General features: G+C 46.2%; 1 protein-coding gene across 2 annotated transcripts; it reads right to left on the bottom strand.

The window, feature by feature from the left end:
- Positions 1-1,621: 1,621 nt before the first annotated feature.
- On the bottom strand, positions 1,622-10,125 carry ARHGAP9 (Rho GTPase activating protein 9). 2 transcript variants are annotated; one of them, XM_052001316.1, is made up of 17 exons: positions 9,547-10,125; positions 8,940-9,160; positions 8,090-8,311; positions 7,513-7,632; positions 7,140-7,211; positions 6,577-6,638; positions 6,165-6,252; positions 5,753-5,848; positions 5,489-5,587; positions 5,062-5,200; positions 4,764-4,865; positions 4,437-4,535; positions 3,532-3,609; positions 3,321-3,374; positions 2,931-3,065; positions 2,603-2,708; positions 1,622-2,011 (listed from the first exon to the last, which is right to left on the bottom strand). In XM_052001316.1, the coding sequence occupies exons 1-17, from the start codon at positions 9,860-9,862 to the stop codon at positions 1,834-1,836; spliced, it is 2,187 nt and encodes a 728-aa protein (XP_051857276.1). In that variant the 5' UTR covers positions 9,863-10,125; the 3' UTR covers positions 1,622-1,833. The 2 variants fall into 2 exon arrangements, with proteins under 2 accessions (XP_051857276.1, XP_051857277.1); XM_052001317.1 differs by lacking the exons at positions 8,940-9,160; positions 9,547-10,125 and adding an exon at positions 8,476-8,656.
- Positions 10,126-10,413: the final 288 nt, after the last annotated feature.

The raw sequence follows: 10,413 nt of genomic DNA, 5'->3' as shown, positions 1-10,413 counted from the left end.
GGAAGGGCCCTTGCTCTGATGCAACCACAAGGACTAACACTCCCCTTGGTACTGGAACTCTGTGTCCTCTGCCACAATCACAAGCCTTGGAACTCTAGCCAGGACCCCCTAAGGTCCACTGCTGTTGAGACTGCTACTGAGTACGCTCCAGGTTGGCTCCCACCCCAGTGTAACAGACCTTTCTTGCTGAACTCCTAGGCTGGAAAAATGTCTTTCCCTGACCTTTTTTGTTGGCTCTGCAGCTCCATAATTCAATTTGAGGTATTATTTTAAAGTTCTTTTGGAGGGAAATGCTGGGAAAGTTTGGCTAGATTATGCTTCCACTTCACCATCTAGGGCCCTGTCTTAGACTTTCAATCTATGGAAATGAATATAAGGGGGAAAAACTTGGAGGCCCACCAATCTTTTGGACCAGGGGACTTCTCCAGTGCTTTTTTTGGTTGAACATATCCTCAAGCTTCTCTCCCTCACTAAAGGGCTTGCCTGATCCAGCAACTCCTGATTTCCCTTCATTTTCCTGAATTAAATGTTATTGAAGATAGTTGGCAACTGAATCTGGAGGGAACCCCCCCACCCCCCAGTAGCTGATAGAAAGACTTCACTCTTTCTTTTGTGTGTGTTGCTTTGGGACTTTGCCAGCTCTACTTTGGACTTTCAGTGAGAAGGGGGAAGAGATTTCTCTCCCATCTTCAACCCTGACCTAGCAATGGTGGCTATAAGTATATAGCAGCAAGAGCATGTGCTTGCTACTTGAACTGAGACTAAACCTTAAATCCCTAGTTGTCTCTACCATTTTGTCTTTCTTTCCTAAGCACAGATCTGCTACCCACAACCACAGACCCTCAGATGGATCCTTTCCAATCTTGGTCTCTGACAATTTTGGAAGTTTCTAAGTTTTTGAGTCAATGATGGCTGCCCAACTCAAGGTGCTTCCATCAACTATACTGCTTCTCCAGGAAAAAAGATGATCACAGGATTCATCTTGAACCTAGGAATAAAGAGCTATTCCTGGTTGGGCCAAAAGATCTGAATCTTTTCAGTTGCTTGGACAGTATCAATCAAAGTTGAATGTAAAATATTTGTTTAGCAGCAGCAATCCCATAAAATGCCTTTATCTTGTGAGAATTCTATAATAGCTGCAATATATTATTATTTTATTTTCAAATATTTGTTAATACATGGATAATTCTTTTGAATTTAAAATGTAACAGCAGCTTTAGTAGCTACTTAGGAAAGGAAACAGCTTTATTTAGGTATCCTATACCTATTTTGTAGACTAAGTACCTTTTGTGGAAGAGACTCTCCTACCCACCTTTGGGAGAGATTGTAAGTAGGCGCCATATCTAAGCTTTGTTTAAAAGATTTGCAGAGTTCCAGTCCTTGATTGGGGACACAATGAATCCAGAGTTAAGAGGGAAATCTTATCCCCTTTCTTTGGGTTCAGCTTACCTCCAGGGTGTTATGTGGGAGCTGAGTCCTTCCTTATTGAAAATGACCCTGATAATCCTTCCCAATACATGAAAGTAAAATTAGGTGGTACAGAATTTAAAAGAAGTTAATGTCCCAGACTCCCTCAACAAAAAACCTTCTCTCCCACTTAAAAAAAACCAAAAAACACAGGTTCCCTTCATAGGGAAATCTTTAAAATGGAAATCACCCATTGAAACAGATATTCTCCCTAAAGTGTGTCTAACAAATGAAGGTTTTACAAAAATGACAGATGGAAGTCCTCCTCAAATGTTATGTTTAACAAGCAGAAGTCCTATCCCTCCTGCCCTTCATTTTCAGAATTGAGATCAGTTCAACAACCTTGGATAGGGTAGAGTCCAGGATTCATGGATTAGGGAAGAGACTGGTGAAGTCATTCAGCAGCAGCTGAACCAGCTGTCCAGGATAGAAGACGTGGGCAGCTGGGTCAGAGGTCTCTTGCTCTGGTCGTAGCAGTGTTGGTCCAAACACAATACCCAAGTTGTGTGGAGTCATTCGGTTCTTGTCCGCATGTGCTATCACCCTGGGGATCAAAGACAGAGGATGATTTGTATCACTATACACATTACATGAATACAAGTCACTTTAGAGTGGGAGTGTAAAAGGAAAGAAGAAAGGAAGGAAGAAAAAGGGAAACTGTGAATTTTCCTTATGTCTCTAGCCCTGACTTTCCTGTCTTGCCCCATTTTCCTCTTGTCCTTGACTTTTAATGACCCTTCCTAATGAAATAAATGAGATAAATTATAAAACACTTAGCACACAGTAGGTGTGATACTTATTATTATAATTTTATTACTTATTACTTATTATTATTACTTATTACTAATTATTATATAATATAATATTATAATATAATATAATAATATAATATTACTAATATTACTTATAATTATTAATTAAGTATTATAAATACTTATTCCCTTCTCTTCCCTACTAATCAGACCTTAAATATAGCTCTACTTGCCATTTTTCCCTTTTCCACTAACACAAAAGCTCCCTCAGTTCCACTTGTGCAGATGTCTTTACTTTAGCTCAGTTTCTACCTGGACTTCTCTATTTGCAAGGAATTTCCCCCATCCCCACCCCTTCTTCACAGGTGTTCCTCTATCATTACCTGCATAGATGTTCCAGGAGGCACCGAAGTGTGTCTTGATTGGGCTTTGGCATTGAGCCTATGAGCTCCTGTACCCGGGACAAACGCTGCGATGATTCAGGAAGTGCTAAAGAGATGGGGTTAGTAGAAGTAGGTATGGGGAAGATGCTAGAACCTGTATAGGATAGGAGTAGACTTAGGGAATGACTTCATTAAGCCTTCTGCTGTTGGCATTTCTTCCCCACACTAAAGGACATATCTCCTTCTTCTCCCCAGGAGCTGAGGTTTCCTATTTCTTACCTCCCATTTACCCTCATATCAAAAGTCCTTCTAAATTCCCACCCCCTACCAAGGGCTTCTCGAAGGGGTGGCAGCAGTGATGGAGGGACCAGGGGTTGAGGAAGCTCCCGAAGAAAAAGCTTCAAGGCTCCAGTCACGACATGGATGTCATCCCACTCTGCACTGTCCAGATCCAGGCGGCCTTCTGTGGGGGGAAGGATGTGGAGGGCAAAAAAGGGCACAAGGGGGGTTAGGGAAACACAAAAAGGATGAGGAGATTATTAGGAATTATGAGGAGGACACAAGCAGAGGCTATCCTGGAACTTAGTAAAGGGAATTGAGAGGCTGGGGACAATCCATTGAGGTTAGATGGCTTTCTAAGAGGGGGCTGAAATTCGGAAGACATGGAACATTCAAAAGATAAGGAAAAACTGGGGGAGTGGAAGCTCCGTGTAAGTACCTTGTCCTGGCTGTTCAGGGAACAAGTATCTTCCATCAGACGTGACTGCTCGTTCTGCCAGACACAGGGGAAGAGAGGGATCAGCGCCAGTATTATGGTCTTAAACAATCCTTCTAATGACAGTTGGGATATTTCTCCATCCCTCAAACTTTCCAACTGGATTCTTCTATCCTTACCCAATTGCCCACATACCAACATCTGTTCCTCCTACCTCTGTCCACCAGGAACCGAAGTTTCTGGATTATAGCCAAATTACCACTGACTCTGTAAATACCATCAACATCCAGACCTAAAGATGAAATAAGACAAGGCAAAGGAATGAACCTAGGAACAGGTTTACCCTTTCTCCAACCCAATCTTTAAATAGTCATCTACTAGTCTAATCATAGGATGCCAATTTTCAAAAACCTTCAGAGATTCCCAGTGCCTACACCCTGAAGGTACAAATTTCTGGTCCTAGCATTTAAATTCTTCTCAAGTCTGCCTCCTGCCTCCTTTTCCAATTCTTTGTTACCCCCTTCACTGTTCCAAGTTCCAGTCAAATTAAAATACTGGCCACTTAATTTTGTTCTGTCTTCTGTCTTGGGTCTTAGATCATAATTTGAATAGATGCCACCATTTGAACTTGCTTTCTTCCTTTAAGACTTGACCCAAAGGCCACTTTCCATCAGAAAGTGTTACTTGACTTTCCCTTTTCATCACCTAAGTGAAAGTGATCTGTCCCTCTTCAGAGTTCTCTTTCTTGGCCCTAACAAAACTATTTATCTCATAGGTATTTATGATCCTTTCCAACTTCAATAAGATTGTATGCATATTTTGAGCAGGATGTGTGAATTCAACACTAGCCCAATCTCCTTAATTTAGCAGAAGTTTTATATGTATTTGCTGAATGAACTGAAGATCTGAGGGAATTAGGAAAAGGGTAAAAAGGAATCCAGAAAATGTTTCTAGAAGATGTACAGAGGCATGGGATGGGGGGAGGAAGGCTGGAAAGTTTAGACAGTCCAAAACAAAGGCCACAGAAAGGATTTTGGAAAGAGTTAGGAGTTAAAGGAAGTTTGTGTGTGGGATGGATGGAGTAGGGAGTGAGAAACTAGTACTCTATGGGAAAGTCACCTCTCTTGTCCACAGTATCTATGCAGAGCCTGAAAAAATTTGGCACAGTACTCCCTTCTCTCTTGCACAGAGATTCCAAGTGGCAGCCAAATACCTGGTCTGGGAGGTACAGAAGAAAAAGAAGAGATTTTTATTAAGATTAATAATTATTTATTATCATCTTTATTAAGATTCTTATTAAACCTGGGCAGTTTATCCTAAACATAAATCCCCTCTCCTCCTTACACCCCTCCCCCAATTTGTAGTGAGCATCCCTCTCCAAACTACCTAGACCTTGGAGAAGACTTGACCCAATGAAACTCAGCTCTACTATCCCTTTCTTCCCACCTCGGAGCAGTCCACGCTCCTGTAGGCTCTGCAAGGGAGGTCTCTTTGCTATCAGTCTTTTCAGCTTGTTCCTCACACGATTTGGCTCTTCAGGGCCTCGACCTGAGAAAGTAAATGTAGGGTTGGGATAGGAAGCTGGGAAGGGCTGCTGAGAAAGCCCTCAGACCTTAGTGAGCATCCTGGTACTCCTCCTCTAGTTGAGTGTTGGTCACAGTGATTCTGGCCCAACTTGTTCCCTGATTTCTGGGTCTTGCTCTGCCTCCTGGCTCAGGCTGTCCCGCTAAATTCAGTTTCTTACAAGAGATCCTGTGGCTTCCTCCTCGATATCCTAGCAGAGGCTTCGGCTCTGGTTCCTCATCTTCTTCGCCCTGGCTCAACTCCCCAAGCTCAGCTGGCCCAGACCCAGACAGTCGCAGTTCCAGAGGGTTCTCACGCTCCTGGAATCAGACCAGAGCTTGGTATTGGGGTGAAGAGGGCGTACAGGAATTATTAGGGAGAGGGAGTGAAAAGCTAGGGAGAGACTGTTTTCCTTAGTCTGCAACCCTGGGGCAGAGATTCCTGGCTTTTGGAATCTGCATATTCACATTTGACCCTTGGCTCCAAAGTTAGTCTCACACCTCCCTCCAAACACCCAATTGTCGAATCTTCTTAGACCAAACTTCTCTGCCCAACCTTATCCCTGGATTTCCCTCCCTGACTACTCCCCGGGCTCTTGGCCCCCTGACCAGGCGGTTGATGACATCCCGAAGTGCCCGATGCCAGGCTCGGAACTCTGTCTCATCATCAGACTGCAGCAGGAACTCATGTCCAGGGACAGTACGCACCTGAGGGTCAGGTCCAGGGGAAAGGTTTAGTGGTGGGAAAATGTGACTCGGGACAAGGCAGATATTTAGGAAAGATATGGGGCCTAGATTCTGGAAATGGAAAGATACTGGGAAAAGAGATAACAGGCGGAAGATCAGGAAGGGATGGGATGGAGTATCACTCACATGCAGGACATTGGGGCGGCTGGACAGATGTTTACCATGGGCCAGAGCTGCCCCTCTTAAGTCCACACTGCTCTCTGGTCGACTGCCAGCTGGACCCTGTGAGAAGGTGGGATCAGAAGAGAAAATTAAGGTCATTATTGCTCCCTTTTAGGGCGCCTAACTCATTGGGGTATCAACCTCCCACCACCTAAGAGCATGAGAAAAGTGGAATGATGGCAAGATCCTCCCAACTCACTTTATAGTTATTCATTGATCTCCTTCCTATTTTCACTACCGTTGCCTCTCAGTTCTCCAATCCAGTGGGCAAATAGGGAGGAAAAATGTATTTCCCACTTGCCATCCCTCTCCTCCCTTCCTCACTGTGTAGACCCTCTACTTCAACAACCCTTTCCCCAGCACACAGGACTCTCACCCATCCAGTAGGAATCGAAGCCGGAGGAACTTTGTAGAACACCAAGCTATTTCCTGCTAATACCACCCAGGACGAACCCCAGTTCTTCCTGTAGGGAGCATTTGAAAGATCATCACACCCTAAGGAAACAACTCTCCCAATCAACACCCTATCTCCTAGATCAGGCTATTCTTATGGCTAGATTTTAAAAGTCCATGAACTTGAATGGAAAAATATCCTATTTATATTTTCACTAACATTCAGTTTCTTTCATAATCCTATGTATTTTATTTTAAGTATTTAAAAACATGATTGTGAGAAGGATACAGAGATTTCCCCAGATTGCCAAGGAGATCTGGGACCCAAAACAAGGTCTCATGGCTGCTCTCATCTTTCAACTCCCATCCCCCATGTCCAGCTCCTCAATGCTCACCTGAGCTTGCGTCCCCCCTCAGCAATCTTTGTCTTGTTGAGCATGCCGGATTTCTCCACCTCCTGTGTGAGGGAAGATAGGGAAAAGCCATCGTTAGACCCCATAGAGGTGTGTTCCGGGGGCTCAGGAATTATCCCAGAGGAGATTCAGTTTATTTGCTCACACATTCCAGAAGCCCAGGAACCGTCTCCAGAAAGCTGGATGGATATTTTAGGAGAAGGGGAGGGTTGCTCTGAATTCAAGCAAGCAATATTATGCTTGGAAGACGTGAGGGAAGGGGTGTAAGGGACGCGAAGTGAGGGGGGGGGAATATGGGGACCAGTAGATAGCACAGTCCGGGCTTATTTTCTAGGAGGGAGAGCGAGTTGCAGGGTAAGACAAGTAAACTGAGAAGTATGGCCCGAAGTTGGGAGGGAGGCGAAACAAAGTACCCAATGAATATTCGAATATTCAAGGAAGAACAAAACGCCGACAAAGTGTTTTGCTGAAAGCTATGGAAGTGGAGATGAAGAGGGATTTTTAGAGAAATAATTGGATAGGATCCTGGAGACCCCAAGACTCACGTGAGGATCATCCAGGAGCTGAGGCTGGGGTCTCGGGGACAGGGTGCCTCTGGAGTTGTCCGAAATGGAGATCTGGAAGGGGGAGAGGGTGAAACCGAGTAAGGACAGGGAGAAGAAATGGGAAACGTGGGCTGTGGAGAAGTCCCAACTCAACTCCGGAGTCCGGCGGAAGAGGGAAGGAGAGAGTGCCTCTGAGAAGCAGGGGTGGGCGGGGAACAAAGGAAACCGCGAAGGAGAGATCAACCTAGGTCAACCGAGATGCAGTATTTGTTTTGGGGGGAGTGGGGAGTTTGATGGGTGGGGCGGGCTCCCTGAGCAAAGGGAGGACTAAGCATCTTCACTGGTGCAGATGAGAGAGCCAAAGATATCTCACTTGCGTGGGGAGCGTCTCTTGGGTCTCTGACACCTGATCCCGGGCTCCAGCACTCTTCTCCTCAGCCTGGGCTTGGGCATCTCTCCCCAGGAGCGGGGTCCCTTCCATGGAGTCAGGAGTCTGAAGGGAAGGGGAACAACCGAAACTAAATGACTTTGCAAAACAACCTTCCCAATTTCTTCACTTTAAAGAGAGGTTCTTAACCTGTCTGTGCCCCAGGAACTTGTGGTGTTATTTTTTTTTCTAATTTTGATACCTTTTTTGTTGTATGGTTTATAATATAATTTGCTTCCCTTTTATGCATTCGAAAACGTGATTCTGAGAAAGAGGCCCACAGGTTTCCCCAGGTAGTTAAAGGGGACAATGAGATAATAAATCTTTAGAATCCCTTTATTTAAAAGGTCTCCCACAGACCCTCCATCCCGCAATTTGGAAGGATGAGGAAATCCCTTCGAGGGAAAATTTCACCTCTGGAAGGGGGAGGGGCGGAGATGAGTGAGGTGTCCGGAGCGAGAGAAAGGGTAGTTGTAAACTCCAAAGAGGAAGGCCTTTCATTTTCTCAGATGAAAGGTCTCACCTTTTCCCGAGCTCTTCGCGGAGGCTTCCAGGACGCCTGTCCAGTCAGTGAGTGAACGTAGAAACAGCGACCAGAGTCGAAGTCCAGATGCTGTTCCCAGCAATCCAGTCGTTGTAGTGGGGGCCGAGTGGGGCCTGGGGGTGGTGTCTGGGAGCAGCGGCGCAGGTCCACCAGGTTACAGTACAGAGGGGGCTCGGACATGGGGGACCAGGGTCCCGACTTCTGGGAAAGGGGGAGGGGGAGAAGCAGGAGGAGAGGCGGTCATAGGATGCTAATCCAAACTCCTTAACTTTGCTTCTTCTCCACCGCCCGATAGCCCTTTCCTCCTTGCCCCGGGCTAGGGAGATCATTTCCCACTTCCAATCCCCAGATCCCTCCATTCTTACCACCAGCTTCTGCTTGGGGTGCCCCAGGTGCGGGGAGACTTGCCCTCAGCCGTTCTAGTCCTTTTGCTCCCCTCCCCTTAACTTTACTCCTACTGGCTTCCTGTTGCCAACTTCCCCCCCAACACACAACCCTAACCCCAAGGCTAAAGGAAAGGGGAACATGCCGCCTGCTTGGGGGGTGGGGTGGGGCGGGGAGGAGTTTAGGGCTCCACCCCCACACGCCTCCTGCTCTCTTTGTAGAAGAGGCTTAAACAGAGGCCCCTAACTTCGGGATCTAGAGAGGGGACATTCTCCATCCCGAGAGTCCGAGACTGTAATAGGAGGTCAGAGAATTCCAGTGGCCTGAGGCTTCGGGGTGAGTGGATTGTAGCAAGGGAATCCCCAGTTGTTCTTTTCAGAACTGCACAGAGAAGGCAAGGAGCTTTCTGGGCCAAGGACTGTGGGGAAAGGGGGAAATTTCTCACTGGGTTAGCTCCGTTCCTAGATCTCAGGTCTTCTTGAGAGCCCGACTGCCCCGCCAGGCTGCCCGAGGGGGATTGTGGTGGGCCAGGACTCAGTCCAGTGGCACTAAGACTCCTTTGTATTCTTGCTGGAAGAGGAGGCTGCCAGGACAGGCTTGGGGGTTTATGCTGGAATGACTGAGGCATGGACAATTCTCCCAAGGACGAGTGAAAACGACTTGGTTCTGGTGAGAGAATGGGACAGGGGAAACAGATGCTTAATCTCCCAAATTTCAGGTGGTCTCATTTTTCTGGGAGTCTTCGTGGGAGATGGGTAATGGAAAGATGGAAGATAGAGAGGGAACATGGTGGGGAAGTGAAATGAGGATAGGTAGACTTGAAATAGGATTTGAAATGCCCCAGATGCCTGGAAAAAACTTGAAGCTGTTAGAGATTATGATTATAGATTATTAGACATATGGGGATCATTTGCTAAAAACTCCTGAAAAGCCAGTTGAAGTAAGAATTACTCATTAATAATTAGGGTATGGTAAGAAACAGGGGAGCTGACAAGATGGATCAAGAGTGGGGATCATTGAAGAGTGGGGGAGAAGACAAAGGTTTCACTTACTAAGGGTACAGGGGAATTGGCTAGTAGAAGATTCAGAGGCCCTCCGAATAAGTGCAGTCTCCTCAGCCACATATGCAGCAGGGACAAAAAGGGGTCTGGTGGTTCGAGGTGCTCCCAGAGGCCTCACCAACCACCAGTCTGAGTTGGTCTTCCGAAGCAGGAGAAACCGGTCACCTTCAGCCAGAGACACTCGCTGGCCGTCTGCTCCCATGTAGGAGAAGTCATATAAGATGTAGAGATGGGCTCCCCGGGATGGGCCCTGGGTCCCCACCCCCAGGGTGTCCCTGGTCCCTGGCCACCATTTGCCAGAGAACATGGCAATTAGAAGCCCCTGGTCACCTGTGGAGGGGAGGAGGCAGATGTTATGTTCTCTAATGCTGGAATCAAAGTACAATACATTAGTTCTTAGAGTACAACAGGACTGATGGAATTTAGTGAGAGGTTCATGATAGAGAACTTCTAAGCCCAAGTCCAGGTGGGTAGTGTGTATGTCAGAGAAATATATGCTTGAGGTGAGGAGGATGTGGTCAGAGGGTTGGGTCCAGGACTGAGTAACTAACAGGGACAGGAAATCATAGGAGCAACCTTAGCTGTTACTTCTTCCCTTATGTGTCTTTCAGGGCCAATTGTATCCAGTGTTGAAGAGTCATTGATCCTGGTTCCGACAGCCAGACTGGGGAGAGAGAGAGAGAGAACTCTGGATAAGATCAGAGGTCAAACATAGGGAGATATAAAAGCAGACACCAGGAGACAAAGAGAAAATGACTGAGTTAAAGATACACAGATGTTGAAGTTTTTCAGTATCATTTTAGACTTAAAATGCTTGTTTCCTGTGCTGCCTTTGAATTTTAGAAACAGAAAAATAGA

Source organism: Antechinus flavipes, chromosome 5 (genome assembly GCF_016432865.1).
Source record: "Antechinus flavipes isolate AdamAnt ecotype Samford, QLD, Australia chromosome 5, AdamAnt_v2, whole genome shotgun sequence".
NCBI classification, from domain to species: Eukaryota; Metazoa; Chordata; class Mammalia; order Dasyuromorphia; family Dasyuridae; genus Antechinus; species Antechinus flavipes.
This window is presented reverse-complemented; position numbering and strand designations above follow the sequence as displayed.

What these genes read in the sequence shown, in the direction of transcription:
- ARHGAP9 (XM_052001316.1), bottom strand. Translation starts at nt 9,862, where the DNA reads ATGTTCTCTGGCAAATGGTGGCCAGGGACCAGGGACACCCTGGGGGTG. An exon ending in CCAATTCCCCTGTACCCTTA is followed by an intron (nt 9,161 to 9,546) that starts GTAAGTGAAACC and finishes TTCTCTCACCAG; the next exon opens with AACCAAGTCGTTTTCACTCG. An exon ending in TCGGTTCCTGGTGGACAGAG is followed by an intron (nt 3,375 to 3,531) that starts GTAGGAGGAACA and finishes TGTGTCTGGCAG; the next exon opens with AACGAGCAGTCACGTCTGAT.